Raw genomic sequence first — 17,091 nt, forward strand, 5'->3', positions numbered from 1 at the left:
GAGATCTGAAAAAATCGGTATTTCCATATTTCTTAACCGAACACGCCCTTTGTAGGTTGGTTGTAAACACGTGTTTTGTTTTGTTTATGAAAGATAGTCTCTGATCAAAATACCAAAAGCGCCATAGCACTGCGTGATGTTTGGACACTAGAAACCGAAAGTTATTACATCAGAGTTGAAAAACGAATCTTAAGTGAGTGGGCGGGCGCTGATCAGCTGTTGTGTGAGCATCATTGTTTACCTAAACAATAACATGTGTTATTGTTTTGCCTCGATAAGCCATTGCAAGGTAGGAAGCTGGGCGAGCCTGCGAGAAATAGCAGAAAACTCTTTTTGTTCTGAGGGGGTGTAATTTAAAGAACTATTTTTTTAATTCTTTCAGACTACAGTCAACATGGATATAACTATCACTGGGTGGGTGAGTCCCTTAACCTGAGGGAGAACCCACAGGACACAGTTGAATCTCTGAAAATAAAAATCTACGAGAAACTGGGAGTCGACCCTCAGACTTAGTGGATAAACCTGTTTGGTCAGGTATCAAGGGGTTGTTTTGATCAACCTCCAAACGATCATTTGACGAGCATATGACTCATATGGGGGTTTCCAAAACTGCGCCCCTACAGGTGGTTGGACGCAACTCCACGTGATATCGTCAGATGGCAAATAAACAGCATTTCACTTTAAAGGGCTCTGTGCTTGGCATGCCAACGAATTTTAAACGTATTTCGTGGTATCTAACGCAATTTGTTCTCCACAGAGTCCACAGTGTGATGTGTGTGCCCGCACACATAACGAACAGTATGCCTTTAAAACAAAAATGAATAACTATTGTTGCCATTACTGAAGTCACTTATTTGATTACTGAAGTCACTTCTTTGTTTCCCAGTTCAGCACAGAATTATTTTTAAAATCCTTCAGTGGTTTTGACCCCCAATACATCTATTATAGGCCAACCCAGGAGACCAGATGCCCCTCTTTATGTGGGTTTATACAGCATTTCTATTCCTTGTCGCACTTTTTGTGACAATGTCCCACACTTAGACTGACTCCACAGGCCAGGCATATTTCTTAAGTCTAGATTTTGTGAAGGAAAGGCTTTTTAATTACAGCATTAGAGCCAAGTTATGCTTAGACAATAGAAACTGAAAGTTGTTATGGCAGAGAGGGAAAACGAACCTTAAGTGAGTGTGAGGGTGTGGATCAGCTGAGGCAGAGTGTATATAAAGGCTGAGCCCTTCAACTTAGCTGCTGCTGCTGCTCGAGCATCATTTACGTTTCCACGTTTGAAGACTTGAAGTGAAAAAGTCATCACAAGGTAGGAAGCTGATAAAGAACTGAAAAGTCATTTTTCCCCAGTGTGTGTGTTTTCTAATGGACTACTTTGAATTCTTTCAGACTACAAGCAACATGGATATAACTATTAATATGCTGGGTGAGTCCCACACTTTGAACGTGAACCCAGAGGACACAGTTGGCTCTCTGAAAATAAAAATCTACGAGAAACTGGGAGTCGACCCTCAGACGCAGAAATTGGTTTTCATAAACGGCCAGAGGACCCCTCTCAACGACGACTCCAAACCCATCAGCTACTACAGCTTACAGCACGGCTCCCAGGTGTCCCTGCTGGTCACCAAGCCTCCTCCGCCTGCTCCCATCCAGGTGTTCCTCAAAAATGAAAATGGACACTCCAGCACCTATGACATCAGGCTCGACGAGACTGTGAGCAACTTCAAGAACAGAGTCGAGAGGAGAGAGAGGGTGCCAGCGAGCCAGCAGAGGCTCATTCATGAAAACCGGGAGATGCAGGATGGCAAACTGGAGGACTACAACATCAGAAACCACAGCACCATCTACATGTTTTTCCGTCTGAGAGGAGGCTGAGGCCTTTTAACATGATTCATACACCAGAAAAAAATGTATACTATAGAATCTTAATAAGTTTGACTAATCTTGTATTTATTTTTTTATTCACTGTTCTCATTATGTGTTCTGTAACAAGTTAGCAAATCTGTGTTTTCATTTGACACAACGAACAACTGTAATTCATACAAATCAGCATTTTATGGACTCTGTCATGACAAATACATGTTACCTGCACTGATTACAGAGAATAAAGTTTCCAATACAAGTTTATGTCTCTTCGCATTTCCTGTGTCCGTGACAGCTCAAGAAGAGAGGGAGGGGGACTGTCATTCTTAAAGTTTATGAGACTCTCAGTCATATAAACTAATGTATTTTACTAGATACATTTTAAAATATATATAATTCCAGTCGAGTATTTGAAATGTTATAGCAGCATTTTTATTTTATTTTTTTAGTTGCTTTAGTCTAAGCTCGGTGCAGATTAAACACAGAGTTACAGTACAGCAAACATAACAATGTGTTGCATTGTCTCAGTTTTCCGGCAGAGAGAGAAACAGGAAGATAAAGACTGACTATCCAATTTATTAGGTACATCTGTTCAGCTGCTCGTAAACAAAAATATCTGAACTTCCGATCACAAGCTGCATATAGGTGCATTTAAATATGTAGGTAGAGCCAGTAACGCCTGCTGAAGTTGAAACCGAACATCAGAATGGAGAAGAAAGGTGATCTACGTTTGTTGCTGTTAGGTGGTATGCAACCGAGGTGCAGGAGGTGTCAGTCCTGTCAGCTGAGAACAGGAAACTGATCATAGTTCACACAGGCTCAGCAACACTGGAGTTTTTATTGGACAACTGGTCTGAATCTCGATGTCTGCTGTGATATTCAGCCGGTAAAGTCAGGATTGGCATAAATATGAAAGCATGGCTCCAACCCGTCTAGTGTGAAGGGTTGAGAGTGGTGGTGACGTAATGGTAAGGGTTTTTTTTTTTCACTTTGAGACCCTTATTTCTACCGAGGATTATTTCGTCACCGCATTGTTGGTCACCATGACAATCCCTTATCACAGTGCACCCATCTCTGTTCTACCCTTTCTGTTTTGTTTCCCTGTAAATCATGTCTAAAAAAAGTACAGTCAACTAAAATTAGATCGATTTTTGCCTGGTAATCCCGTCAGCAGCTGTTTCCCAGCTGTTCATCCCCCACTTACTGGATAAACCTGTTTGTTCAGGTATCAAGGGGTTGTTTTGATCAACCTCCAAACGAACATTTGACGAGCATACGACGCATATGGGGGTTTCCAAAACAGCGCACCTACAGGTGGCAGGACGCAACTCCACGTGATATCGTCAGATGGCAAATAAACAGCATTTCACTTTAAAGGGCTCTGTGCTTGGCATGCCAACGAATTTTAAACGTATTTCGTGGTATCTAACGCAATTTGTTCTCCACAGAGTCCACAGTGTGATGTGTGTGCCCGCACACAAAACAGTATTACCTTTAAAACAAAAATGAATAACTATTGTTGCCATTACTGAAGTCACTTCTTTGTTTCCCAGTTCAGCACAGAATTATTTTTAAAATCCTTCAGTGGTTTTGACCCCCAATACATCTATTATAGGCCAACCCAGGTGACCAGATGCCACCTGACTGGAGTCAGTCTAAGTGCGGGACGCCTGGACTGCCGTCTGTGGTCTTCAGCATGATCACAATGTGTTATTTATGTATTTTGACTGGCTTATAAATGACAGGACAGTAAGCATTATCAGTGCACATGCAATAAAAGCATGTAGTTGTCGCTCTAACATTGATGAGGATTTTCCTTTGGCTCTTTTGAACCAAAACAGGTTGGAAAATCCCCTGAAATGAACAGCAATCGAGAATAAATTGCTTTCTTCTCTTCTGTGTTATTATGATGTGCAGAGACTAGCCATAAAAGGAGTCTTTTAGGTTGCCCCGATGAGACGATTGTACTAGTCATTTTCAGACATGCAAGAAATTAAATGCATACCCTGAACTCTTGACCCGTACACGAAGAGACATTGTTGCACTTTGCTGCCATGTTAGGGTCCACTTGTCAAAGGTCAAAGAGTTGTAAAATCACGACAAAGATGCTATGTGAGATTATGTTTGTCCTGTGACAAAATATTTGAAGATGGGTCACTGAATAGTTCATTATGAAAATGTTGTGATCATATACCTTTCACAGTCACTCGACCTCAACCAAGACTATTTGGGGGAAATTTGACTGTCATAACAGATAGATAATAGCTTTGTTATTGTTTCCAAATCAATTCCAGGAAACACTGAAGCTGTTGCAGAGGCATGTGTTGTACAAATACTTCAAAAACTTGTGTTTGCCACCTGCTTGTACACATTGCTTCTGTGGTTCCGGTCTGTTATGTGTTTTGTTATGGAAATTTTAACAATAACCTGCAACACACCCAGTGAGCTTGATTTGAAGTGGGTTTAATAAACACATTGCAATGTGGAGAGAGCATCCCAGTGAAACACTAGGATCATCCCACTATCTGTTTAATAGGGGTGCAACGATACAACAAAATTCACGGTTCGGTTCGGTTCGATACTTTGGTGTCACGGTTCGATATTTTTTCGATACAAAAAAAATGTTCATGCCTTTTTATTAATTTGTCATTTATTAAATTTTCACGGCACATTCTGCACCACATCTCTGTGCGTTCATCATTTGTTTGAAGCCAGCTCACCTCCTGCAACCACTTTTCCGAGAATACGCGCTTCTTTTGTGGTTCGGACTCCTTCTGACATTTCTTTGGAGGTGGAGGAACATCACAGTAATTGCTTAAAGGAGCTTCTTCGACATCTTTAAGAGTTCTAAACAAATGTCTGTCCTCTTCCTGAAAATCTTATGTACGCAAACACGCGTTGCAACTTCTTATCTTGTGCGGGTTTTTATTTTGACAGCGAATGCACACCTGCAGACCACTTATGTGCAGCCCTGGTTATTTAGCTCGTCATATTGCAGCCACAGAAATTCTTTTGTCCATGCTGCACTTTCTTTTTGCCTTATAGTCTGATTTGTCATAACCTTTCCGTTTTGTCACTTCTTCACCCTGACCTGTCTTATTTGGCTCAGCAGAACTAAAATATATATCCTGCTGCTTTTACACACGCACTAACATAACGCTCAGCGATTCTCTGCGCGATCAACCTCTCACATGTTTAAGCTGCAGGAGATTTCACTTGTCATGTTTGCATAGTAAGCTAACGATTGATAAGACGATGTCAGAGGAATTGGTGCGCAAATTATCATCACTCACCAATCAGTACTGTCGCTCTCTATACACAGTTCACGCGATTGCAAAGTGAAAGCAAAAAACAAGCACAAATTCAAACGCGATTTCAGTATGTCACATATTGACAGTGGCCGATGCCAATGACATAATTACCCAGCTACATTTCCGAAAGAATGCAAAAGCATTGACATATATTTTTCCTTCCTACGATAGGCCGACGGGCAGGGCAGAGATAGATTTTGGTAGCCCGACTGGAAAAAAGCCCCAGGACGTCGGGCTAGCGATTTTGCGAGCCCTGTATCTGATTGAGGAATCACTCATCTTTGGAAAAGAGAGTTTATTATGGAGAAATGTCTCTTTCCAAAATAAAAGCTATACTATACGCTTTATCTGGGCTATATTCTCAGCAGCATATTAAACATATCAGGTCCCCATAAGGAGAATCATGTGCTAACGGCTGTCTAAATGACTCGGGTAAAGTTTGTAGCATGCGTGCTTGTTTTTGTCTGCTTCCACTTGTCTTTGCACTAGGATGATGTCGGAGTAAATGTGCAGTCATATTGGTTGTGTTCCCACTAGTGCTGTCAGCGTTAATCTGAAATGACGTTAAGGTCACAACACGGCAAATCTCCGTTAACGAGCTACCGCGGATCGCCTCATGAGTGGGGCTGGAAGACGTCAACACATTAACGAGCTAACTGCGCTAACACACTAGTTCCCACCAATTGAGCATTGCTGGCACATCCAACATACTGTTTTACTTTTGTCCATGACATGCTTACCTTCAGGGTCATACGTCACATGAAAACCAAAATAGTTCCAAACGCCAGATCTGAATGAGGGTGGGGGAGGTTCAATTTGCCATGTTGCAACAAGCTTAACTTCTGTCTAGGTAGCTTGCCCTGCGCTCAGTGAATCTGTGTTCGACTACTCCGCCTAGGCTGCACTGTCGAGCGCAGATCCACTGAGCGCTCAACACAGACAGCATCGTCAGAAGGAAAGTTGATAAAATAAATTAAAAATGTTGTATCGTTCGATACATATGCGTACCGAACCGAAAGTACTGTATCGAACGGTTCGATATCGATACGAGTATCGTTGCACCCCTACTGTTTAACGTCTCCCATTACAATGGCCTCACTGTGTTAACATTCCACGTGCATGTAAACTGGTGATGGGAGTGCTTTTACTATAGTAAAGTGAGAAAGTGATATTACTATAACTAATGTGATATGATTAAACATGTGATTAATACATGAGAAAATAAATTTGCCTCCACAGTTTCTACATAGTTTTGTCTTCTGAGCCTGTTGGCAGAGAATGCTATTTGTGTGCAACTTAGTAAAAACATATCAAACATATTTCTCTTTCAATAGATTTTATTTATTTATACTTGTATGTTTTGTCAGTGACCTTAAGATTATTGTGGTGCTGATTCAAAGAACATCAGTAAGTCTAAGGCAGATTAAAGCCCAACTTAGGCATTCATTAAGTGAATCCACAACTCACTGTTACTATAACACAGGACACAGAACAGAACATGTTCCCTCTAAGCCTGAAGGGAAAAAGAAGGAACACACACATGTAAAGGAAGCACTCAAAACGTGCGGCTATCCTAAATGGGCATTCTTAAAGTCAGCAAAGAGGCACAGAAAAGAAGATCAGACACCAGCGAGGGAGGATAAGAAGGACAGACGCAACAACATTGTCATCCCCTATGTAGCCGGTGTATCAGAGAAACTCAGGAGGGTTTTCTCCAAGCATGACATCCCGGTGTACTTCAGACCCAGCAACACACTCAGACAAAAACTGGTTCACCCGAAAGACAAAACGCCAAAACACAGACTTAACAATGTGGTGTATGCCGTACAGTGCAGTGAGGAATGCCCAGACCTCTACATTGGAGAGACCAAACAGCCACTTCACAAGCGCATGGCACAACACAGAAGAGCCACCTCCACAGGACAAGATTCAGCTGTCCATCTGCATCTTAAGGATAAAGGACACTCTTTCGAGGATGCCAATGTTCACATTTTGGACAGAGAGGACAGATGGTTTGAAAGAGGAGTGAAAGAAGCCATCTATGTCCACTTTGAGCGACCATCTTTGAACAGAGGCGGTGGTTTACGACACCAACTCTCTGCCATCTATAATCCAGTTTTGAGATCCCTTCCCAGACGCCTTAACGCCCACTCACACCCTGGGCCATCTGACCTCAGGAATTCGCATGATAAGGTGGGGCCAGGTTTCACAATGAACTCACCCAAAACTCTGGCTGATTGGGACCCACACCCAGTTCCACACCTTGGCTCAGGCGATTAGAGGATCATCAGGGGGTCCTTTTGTCCCTCTGTGGGGGGACACTCCCACCAGGTTTATATCTGGGACTCTCCACCATTTGACCTTAGAACTGAAGAAACCTCTCGGATGAGAGGTGAAACGTCTTCAAGTAACTTAAAGAAGTCCAGACGCTTTTCTTTGCAAGCTCCTTTGACTACGATGACCTGGATGACTGAGAACCTTCACAGACATATAACACAGGACACTTTATTAAAGTGGATGAAACAGGAATACAGGAAAACAGCACTGCAGGGTAGTCAATCAGTGAACTTGATTATGAATCCAATGCGAGGGGCTTTACATAATCAACTGTGTACAAAAGGTCAATAGTGCCTGTCAGGTACGCTGGAATCATACACGTTACCATCAACAGTATCATTGTGAATGTTACACACTTAAAGAAAGTTTACAATGAGCAACATTTACTGACAATAGCCATACACAGGTAAATATGTAGTAAATGGTAGTGCAGTAAATCTGCCTAGTACGATATTAAATACACGATACACTTACGACTTCATATATGTCACATCGTTTGTAACGACCACGGAAAGCACCACCGGGCACTGCAGACGTGAAGGCGCGTGGATACCGTCTGTGCCTGAGTGAAGGCACAGACGGTTGACTCGGCTGAGCAGCTCCTGTGGAGGTTTGGTGAAGACCATACTTCTCACCCGGCCTGCTGACGATGTGCAGGGGCATCTGGATTTATAACACGAATTGCTAGTGTCGCCATCATCAGGTGTAGCCACTTGAAAAGACTAGAAATGGGCGTAATGCATTAGATGCTGGCTAGCGCGCAGCTAACATTTGCCCTAAAGTAAGAGTTGAATGAACTATTCAGCCTCGTAATTTCAGCTAAGTCCAGGAGCGTCTTAGAGTCTATAACTTACCGTAAACATAAAAGAAATGCAAGTTTCCATAAAAAATAGCGGACTTACCGGCTGCTTCGCTGTCCCGGTGCGTGTTGTTGTTGTTGTGCTGACGCAACTTCCGTCGACTGACAATTTATGCTTTATGCACAATACTCATGGAGTGGTGTGAACGTAAACCAAACAGCCAACAGGCGGTATCTACTACGTGAAAAATGGCGCCATCTTGTGGCCCCTTTCTGTCACTATAATTCATTCAAGACTTTGTGGGAAATGCTTCACCTGTAAAAGTTTCAGTCACCGGCGACATTTTTTCATCAGCAGAACGTTGAACGTCATCAGAATGAACCAAATTCCATGACGTCACACAAGTCAGATCAAAGCACAACCAATCAAAATCTTGACTTTGATCTCTGAAAATCCTCAAATAGCCGTTAGTTCGCAGTGTTCGTCACAGCAATCGGTTGCGATTAGTTCACATTTGCTCCGTGTTTTTAAACAGTTTGCTAAAGAGATTTAAACTCCTTTTCAAGGACATTTTAAAAGTTCTATACCAATCAGCTAAAGTTTGACACCTGTACCGACCAGTTTCCTCCAGTCTATTAAAGCAGACTGTTTTCCAAAAATGGATAGAGGAGACGGCTCACAAAACCATGACGATGGTGAACAAAACCATGTTGGTGTAGGGCTAGCAGTCAATGAGCTGGTTTTGGCATTGCTGCAACAGGGAAATCTTATAGCAGTTCACATGATGTTCCCCTGGCTGGAAATCGATCAGTTGCGTGGTTTAGTTGATAATCAACTGCCACAACAAGAGGAGGCAGTTGATGTTCCGGTAGGAGGCGTCGAAATAAATCCTCCCCAGGAAATAGCAGGACCCTGGGAAAATAATAGAGCAGAGATGGGAGTAGGCGATAACATTGAAAGAAATCTACCCCAACAAATAGAACGACTCATGTTCATTAATGGAGCAGAGATGGGAGTAGGAGATAACATAGAAAGAAATCCACCCCAACAAATAGAACGACCATTGGTCATTAATTCAGCAGAGATGGGAGCAGGAGATTACAGAGAAAGAAATCCACCTCTAGAAATAGAACGACCCTTGTACAATAATGGAGCAGAAGAAGATCCAATTATTGACGAAATGGGGTGGTGGTGGGAAGATGATGGATCTGAAAGCGACACTGAAAGTGTTGCTGATAGTGACACAGATGACAGTGATGACGATGGAGACAATGGCCAGGATGCTCCTGTGCTATTGCCCCCCAACCCAGTACCAGGCGGTTCGAGGAGGAGACCAAGAGAGGAGGAGGATGAAGAAGAAGAAGATGGGAGAGCTAGAAAAATGTCTAAACACTGAATTTTGAGCTGAGCTGGACAGTCAGTGTTGCACCCATCTTTCAAAGCTACATGTGTCCTACATTGTGTTTCTTTCTGCAGAGGAGCTTGCATCCAATAAAAGCAGCAGGAACAAACACAGGAAACAAATAAAAAGGAAAAAGTGAAAAACTGCAAAGCAAAAAAGGAGGAAACAGAGACTCAACGAAGGAAGATAAATAACAGAAAAAGAAATAAAGAAAATGTCATGGCTGTGTGAAGGCAGGCAGGAACCCAAGAGCAGGAATCACAGAGGCAAACGTGAAGTCAAAACACCCGTCTTTATTGGGAGTTTGCCGATTGAACAGAAAACTAACTAAACTGGGAAAGCAACAGACAGGAAACCGGGAAAACAGAACAAACAGAGTAGAATGAAGAACGACGAGCAGGGGACGACTCAGACACTAAATACAAGAGGAGAACAGGACTGAAAGGAAACAGCTGGAGACACGGCTGACACTGATTACACAGACGAGACAGGGAGAGCACAAAACTGAACACACTGACATAAGACACAGACCTTCAAAATAAAACAGGAAATGTACAGACTGGACTCAGAGACACAGTAACAGACAGAGAACAGAAGGAACACATGGGCAGAAACTAAACAGAGGGAACACAGAACCCAGTGTCCTACATGTAACATGCTCAGAGACTGAATCTCGGCTGGCCCCCTCTGACCCACGGACTTAGTTTCCTGCCACCAGGGACCTGTTTACCAGACTTCCCCTATACCACTTGTGACCCAGTATGATTATGCATACAAGTGCAAAGCAACATATGCGTCTTATATCACTGGTACCTTGTTAGATGGGGATGATTGTGGTCTCACTGGTCGCAGACATGGAGGGAGTGGTCCTATTGGTTGGCTCCCACATTAGGAAGGCGGGGTTGGGGCCTTCCTATCACCATTGTGCTAACATAATTATACAATAGCATTTACAACACCACCATCTTCAAATAGAAAAACACATTATGGAATGCTATCAGTTGTGTATTGGCCTCCCCAAACCCTGGACCTCAACATTAGTGAATAGTGGGATCATCTTGACAGAGAAGGGAAGGAAAGGCAGCCAACATCCAAAGAAGAGCTTTGAATGCATGTGATGAGAGATGATGACGAGATAGCCTTTATTTGTCAGTTGCAGGTCTTTTGCCCACAACCGAGATGACAGACCTTGCCGACCGTACATACAATACACAAACATCACATTGGGGAGACAGGTCAGGCTAGGTAGCGAGGAAAAAAACATCAAAATGTGTAACACAACAGGATAATACAGGAATGCACAGATATCAACACACCATAGCACAATAAACACAGACAAGCAACATGGGAAAGAGTTCCAGTGTGTACATCTGATCTGGGACCGCTGCAGTCTTTTGACTGCGCCTCTAACTGACCCGATGTCCACATCAGAGAGGAGGTAAGCGTTGGAGGTGGCATTGGATCCGGGTTAAGGAGGGTGATGCGTCGGTGCGTGTCCATAGTTCAGCTGAGACAGTGTTCTTCGCCCTGCCAGGCGAAGTAAACAGTCTTCCAGCCAACCCAGGTGGCCTTGCATGGAATGGGAAGGAACAGACTAAACACAGTTGTTATCAGGGTGTTTTGTTGAGTATTCACAGCAGCCGTAGCCTCTCCAAGATCTTATCCGTGCTGACTCAATGGGCCCATTTTGAGAAACTCACGCCTCTCCCATCATTCCAATCCCAGCGGGCAGCCTTGTGGGGGTTTGAACAGCCGGTTCCGCTTTCTTAATTCTTCGATAAGTCAGGGCCAAGCCAGCTCCGTTCAGCCAGAACCCTGTTACCATGGTTCCGAATAGGTAGATATCTTCAGCACTCAGGCTCACCCAAGCCCAAACTTCTCGTTGAGAAAGGGGTGTCAATTGCATTTAGGGACAAGTTGATCCAATACATAATTCCTCTTTTAGGTTTTAGAGAACAGACTGTGAGAGAATGTTCCAGGGAAAATACAAAAAAAACACGAGACTAGACAAGGACATAAGCAGGGAAGATAAGGGAGAGGAGAAGAAGTGCATCCGCCTCCTCCGAGAGCCAAAGAAGAATCTTTATCCTGTCTTCCTTCTCTCACCCCAACCGGTCGCAGCAGATGGCCGCCCCTCCCTGAGCCTGGTTCTGCTGGAGGTTTCTTCCTGTTAAAAGGGAGTTTTTCCTTCCCACTGTTGCCAAAGTGCTTGCTCATAGGGGATCATATGATTGTTGGGTTTTTCTCTGTATCTATTATTGTACGATATACTGTACAATATAAAGTGCTGTGAGGCGACTGTTGTTGTGATTTGGTGCAATATAAATAAAATTGAATTGAATTGAATTGAATTGAATTGAATTGAATTGAATTGAAGTGAAGTGAATTGAATTGAATTGAATGTCTTTCAAGAAGCCTGGAGAACTTTTCCTGAAGATTACTTTCGCTATAATAACAAAAAAATTAAAAATTAAAGCAAAGGTAATGACTAGTTTGGGTGTTGTAGTCCTTTAATAATCAAGGAAAAGTAGTAAATCCACAATTAAAAAAAATGCTTTTATTATAAATGATCCTGGTGTGGATTAGTTACTTACACATCAAACCAATGTTTTACATCCAGAACATTGCTCATCTGAGTTTTTACAGACCCAGAGTGAAATTCACACAAGTTCAGCTTTCATCACCTGATCAGTGCGCCACTGAAGCAGACCCACTCTGCTCTGTCTTTGAAGATTCACCATGAGAAATTGGCATTCCTTGCTCTAACTGTCCACAATATGAAAGTCACAGGAAAAACCGACATGTCTTTTTTTCTGTTTGTTTGTTTGTTTTAACCTACTGTGGTGCCACTTAAAATCCCTGTGTTTGAACAGTACACTTCAATTTTTTTTAACAGCAATCCTTGATGTGCAGGGAAACATCAGGGTTAGCAAACTCACAACGTGAGTCTTCTTTCTCTGGGCCACATGTGTAATATTTATGTTTTTGTCCATCGAGCCACTCCATAGAGCTTCACCGCAAGTCATGTTTAATTGCAGCAGAGAATAAACACCAGCCTTCAGACCAGCTGCAAAACAGAAAAATAAACACGTGGACAAAATTCATAAATTTGCTGTAATGTAAGTTAATAAAGTAAGTTACATACCGCAAAAGCCAATAGCTCCTCCAGTCACACAACCAGTGTACACAGCGTTCTTCCAGTCAGATATGCCTCTGTGCTGTAAGTGAAAAACAGGTACAAAAAAGACAGTTATTACAAAACAATTTCAGTTAAAGTGTTTTGTTTTTCATCTGCATGGCAGGAGGTAGTAATGGCAGATAATCAATTAATCATTAATCAGCATATATCTGTAACAGTATTCTCATATAAATTACCATCACTTTGTTCAGTACTTCTAACGATTTGTTAATCTATCCTTTAACCACTTCTGCAAACATAATGTTAGAGAGACTTCTGGATGTTATTCAGGATGTCGCCATAGACAAAGTTGAACAGCGCCTCCTTTGACTTGGTTCCATCCAGCTGCACAACATCAACAGCTGATGCCTCCATGATGTTCTTATGTTTCAGGTACATGGGCCAGACGTGGCCGTCAAAAAGGCCAGGTGAGTCTGGTACCAGGGTTACCTGGCTGCCTGGCTTTATCATAATACATTACATGGTGACAATTGAACAAAGCATATAATTACAAAACCAGGTAGCAGTGGGAATGTGAGCATGATTTTGGAAGAAATCATAGAATTCTAGGAAAAAAGGGTGGAAAATGTTTAGCAGCTGTTTCTATCTTCCTTCCAGCTGTGTCCGTTTGTTGGTGACAAATGTTGCTGGATAGTGATGTGGACATAAGCATACCTAACTGAGTGTGTGAGGCAACATTTCCAGCAATGCTTGCAGTTGTAAAAATACTATATGCAATGCTAGATGAATATTATAACTGTTACTGTTTTAGGAGCAATAGATTATTATTTTTACTCCTGTTTTTTGTTTCCTGATCAAAACTAAATAAAGAAAATGTTGGACTTTGATTTGTGGGGAATATATTGTAGTGTTATGGCGAAATATCCATGTTAACGTCCATCCCCCTTAAAAAAAATAAGCAAAATGCTCTCATTTTGTCTATGCTTTAAGAACTGCAATAGTCCTGTATTCCTAGAAATATGAGTATAATATTTTAACTAGGGGCAGCACACCCATACGGTGATAGAATACATTTTTCCTGGCCAAAATATATTTCAAATATATGGTAAATATATGTTGTATTTGTGATGCTCAAAAAAATATATTTTTGAAAATGAAAATTTTTTTTTTTTTCAAACCAAAATGGATTTCAAAAGATATTTGGGAGTGAAGAAAACACATTTCCAACCTTACAGTAGAATGTATATCAAAGTATCCTTTATTTAAAATGTATTTAGTGCAATAATAATAATAATAATAATAATAATAATAATAATAATAAAAGTAACAACATGTTTTATGTTCATCTGCAAAAAACAGTTGGATTAAAAAAAACAGAGTCAAAGGTTTAGCAAGAATTAGGCTGTTTATTTATTTGCTTACAGTATTTCACATTACACAATATCTCACTATAATGTAGCGTTCACTTGACTTTGAAATTATCTGTCAGTGATACAGTAAACAAGATACAACAACTGCTATGTACACTTTAGTTTTTGACAATATACAATATAGTACTTAATGGAACACACTCCACTTTTTTTTGGAAATAGGCTCATTCTCCATCTCCCTCAGAGTTAAAAATGCAGCGTCTTCTTTCTAGATCCGTACGTTAATAGGGCTCTGGAGCGTGATCTTACCGGATGGGGCGTAGCCAGGATTTTTGGTTGAGGCGCCATATTAGCAGGCCAAACAAATGCTTGCTGTGTGGTCGGTTGTAATGTTAGATTGCACTACCGGCAAGGGAATAAGCTTGAAAATGGGCTCTCTTTTCATTGTTTCCTCACCTGGAAGCAACATGAGGGAGCTTATGTGTTGGATGTTACCAAAAGAAGGCGACTAGCCTGGATAGCAGCTGTGAGATGAACTGATATTCAGTTCTCTGCCATCCACAGATATCTGTTGGTGTGCTTCAGTATTTTCATTCTGGTAAGTTCTAAATAAGTTCATATTACTATTTTTATTTTCAATGCACTCTGAGGTCATAGCAAATTAGATCAAACATGAAGAACTACCTTTATTTATAAAGTTGCTAATTATTTGGCATTATTGCAGCAAACCAGCCGATGAAATGAATGAAGCAAATCCTGACTGGGTTCCAACACTACACATGGGGCACTACGAAATCTTTGTTTCAAACTACATGCTACATAACACCATGCCAATCAGATTACTTCTTCCATGTGAGGGTGAAAAGGTGACCCTCCTGGATAAGATGGCAAAGGTTTGCTGCGTTTTGGTGAACATGTGCTCCAGTGTGTTAGTAAAACCAGGGGAAAATGCTCTTGTTAAATACTCTTAAAAGTCTTGTGCTGTATATGCAGTGATACATTTTCAAAAGAGACAGTAAATTACAGAATGCTAGTAGTGGGTGATATTATATAAATGCTGTCATCATTTTATGTAAATGTAAACTATACATGACATTGATTCCACATTGTAACTGATGTGATGTTCTATAAAGTGGTTTTAATTAAAAATAGGTAAACATTTGTTTGTTTCTTTATTCAACTTTTGAACAGTGGTAATTAGTAAGTACAAATTATTTACAGGCCCCCCTAAATTAAAACATTATGGGTTATTCAGAGCAGAACTATGCTTGGAAAAATATTTTCCCATCAGTTGATCCAACTCCTCCACAGTAGCAGGTGGAATTTGAAAGTTGTTACAGCAGAGATGAAAAACGAATCTTAAGTGAGTGGGCAGCGCTAATCAGCTGAGCGGGAGTGTATATAAAGAGCTGAGCTGAGGCTTTTCGCTCAGCTGTTGATGAGCATCATTGTTTACCTGAGCATGACTGAAGACTTCAAGTTTCCGGAGAAGTTTGTTTTGCCTCAATAAGCCATCGCCAGGTAGGAAGCTGAACAAGCCTGTGAGAAATAACTGAAAAGTCTTTTATTTCCTGAGCGTTTGTATTATAAGGAACTATTTTTGTATTCTTTCAGACTACAGCCAACATGGATATAACTATCACTATGGTGAGTGGGTCCCACACCGTGAGGGTGAACCCACATGACACAGTTGGCTCTCTGAAAATAAAAATCCAGAGCATGCTGGGAGTCAACCCCCATAGGCAGAGGCTGGTTTTCATAAATGGCCAGAGGACCCCTCTCAACGACGACTCCAAACCCATCAGCTACTACGGCTTACAGCACGGCTCCCAGGTGTCCCTCCTGGTCACCGAGCCTGCTCCCACCCAGGTGTTCCTCAGAAATGAAAAGGGACAGATGAGCACCTACGACATCAGGCTCGACGAGACTGTGAGCAACTTCAAGAACAGAGTCGAGAAAAGAGAGGCGGTGCCAGCGAGCCAGCAGAGGCTCATTCACCAAGGCCGGGAGATGTAGGATGGCAAACTGGAGGACTACAACGTCAGAAATCACAGCACCATCGAGTTGACTTTACGTCTGAGAGGAGGCTGAGGACACTTTAACATGATTCATACACCAGAAAGCCCGTGTATGTTATTTAATTTTAATGATATCGACCAATCTTGTATATATTTTTAATTTATTAGTGCTTTTATTTTGAAGAAAAAAAACATTCCTCCACATTGCACCGTCTGTGTTAATTAACCATTCTGTGTTAAAGTTTGTGTTTAAGTCATACAAACTACTGTGTTATGGATTCTGTCATGACAAATTCATGTTAACTGCACTGAATCCAGAAAATAAAGTTTCTAACGGAAGTTTCTCAGAAGTTTGTGTCTTAACATTTCCTGTGTCTGTGTCAGCTCGGGGGGTGGGGCCGTAGCTATATCGCGAAGATCACAAGACAAACGGGCCCCATTAAAAGTAGTTCCTAAAATCCCCATTACAATGTTTATAAGAGACTCTCAGTCATATATATTTCCAAGTCGAGTATTCCAAGTGTTACAAAATGTAATGGCCCCAGTCCACTGTTGAAGTGTTAATCACAATAGGTTTTTTTTTATGTGAAAATCCTTGATCAGATTAAGCTGTTTCCTGAAGATTTGTCTTAAAATTTAATTGAACGAGAAGTTACTTTCTAAAATATCACCGTAAACTGAATATTTTAGAGTATTTGGGCATTTGATATTTAGTCATCGGTAGGCCACAGAGAGATTGAGAGAGAGAAAAAATATATATATAATATTTAATTTCCAAGTCGAGTATTTCAAGTGTTACAACAGCATGATGTAATGGTTCCAGTCCACTGTTTAAGTCTTAATCA

General features: G+C 41.4%; 1 protein-coding gene and 1 pseudogene across 1 annotated transcript; both read left to right on the top strand.

Annotated features, from left to right (window-relative positions):
- Positions 1 to 1,231: 1,231 nt before the first annotated feature.
- Positions 1,232 to 1,881, top strand: LOC102790258 (polyubiquitin-like). Its single transcript, XM_006810351.3, has 2 exons — positions 1,232 to 1,315; positions 1,396 to 1,881. Exon 2 carries the CDS (start codon positions 1,408 to 1,410, stop codon positions 1,879 to 1,881), a length of 474 nt encoding a protein of 157 aa, XP_006810414.2. The 5' UTR covers positions 1,232 to 1,315; positions 1,396 to 1,407.
- Positions 1,882 to 15,839: 13,958 nt separating this feature from the next.
- Positions 15,840 to 16,319, top strand: LOC148100223 (polyubiquitin-like; annotated as a pseudogene).
- The last annotated feature ends 772 nt before the right edge of the window (positions 16,320 to 17,091 follow it).

The sequence above is a fragment of the Neolamprologus brichardi genome, chromosome 12 (assembly GCF_056152115.1).
Source record: "Neolamprologus brichardi isolate AB-2024 chromosome 12, ASM5615211v1, whole genome shotgun sequence".
NCBI classification, from domain to species: domain Eukaryota; kingdom Metazoa; phylum Chordata; class Actinopteri; order Cichliformes; family Cichlidae; genus Neolamprologus; species Neolamprologus brichardi.

Coding starts and splice junctions, on each gene's coding strand:
- LOC102790258 (XM_006810351.3), top strand. CDS start 1,408: ATGGATATAACTATTAATATGCTGGGTGAGTCCCACACTTTGAACGTG.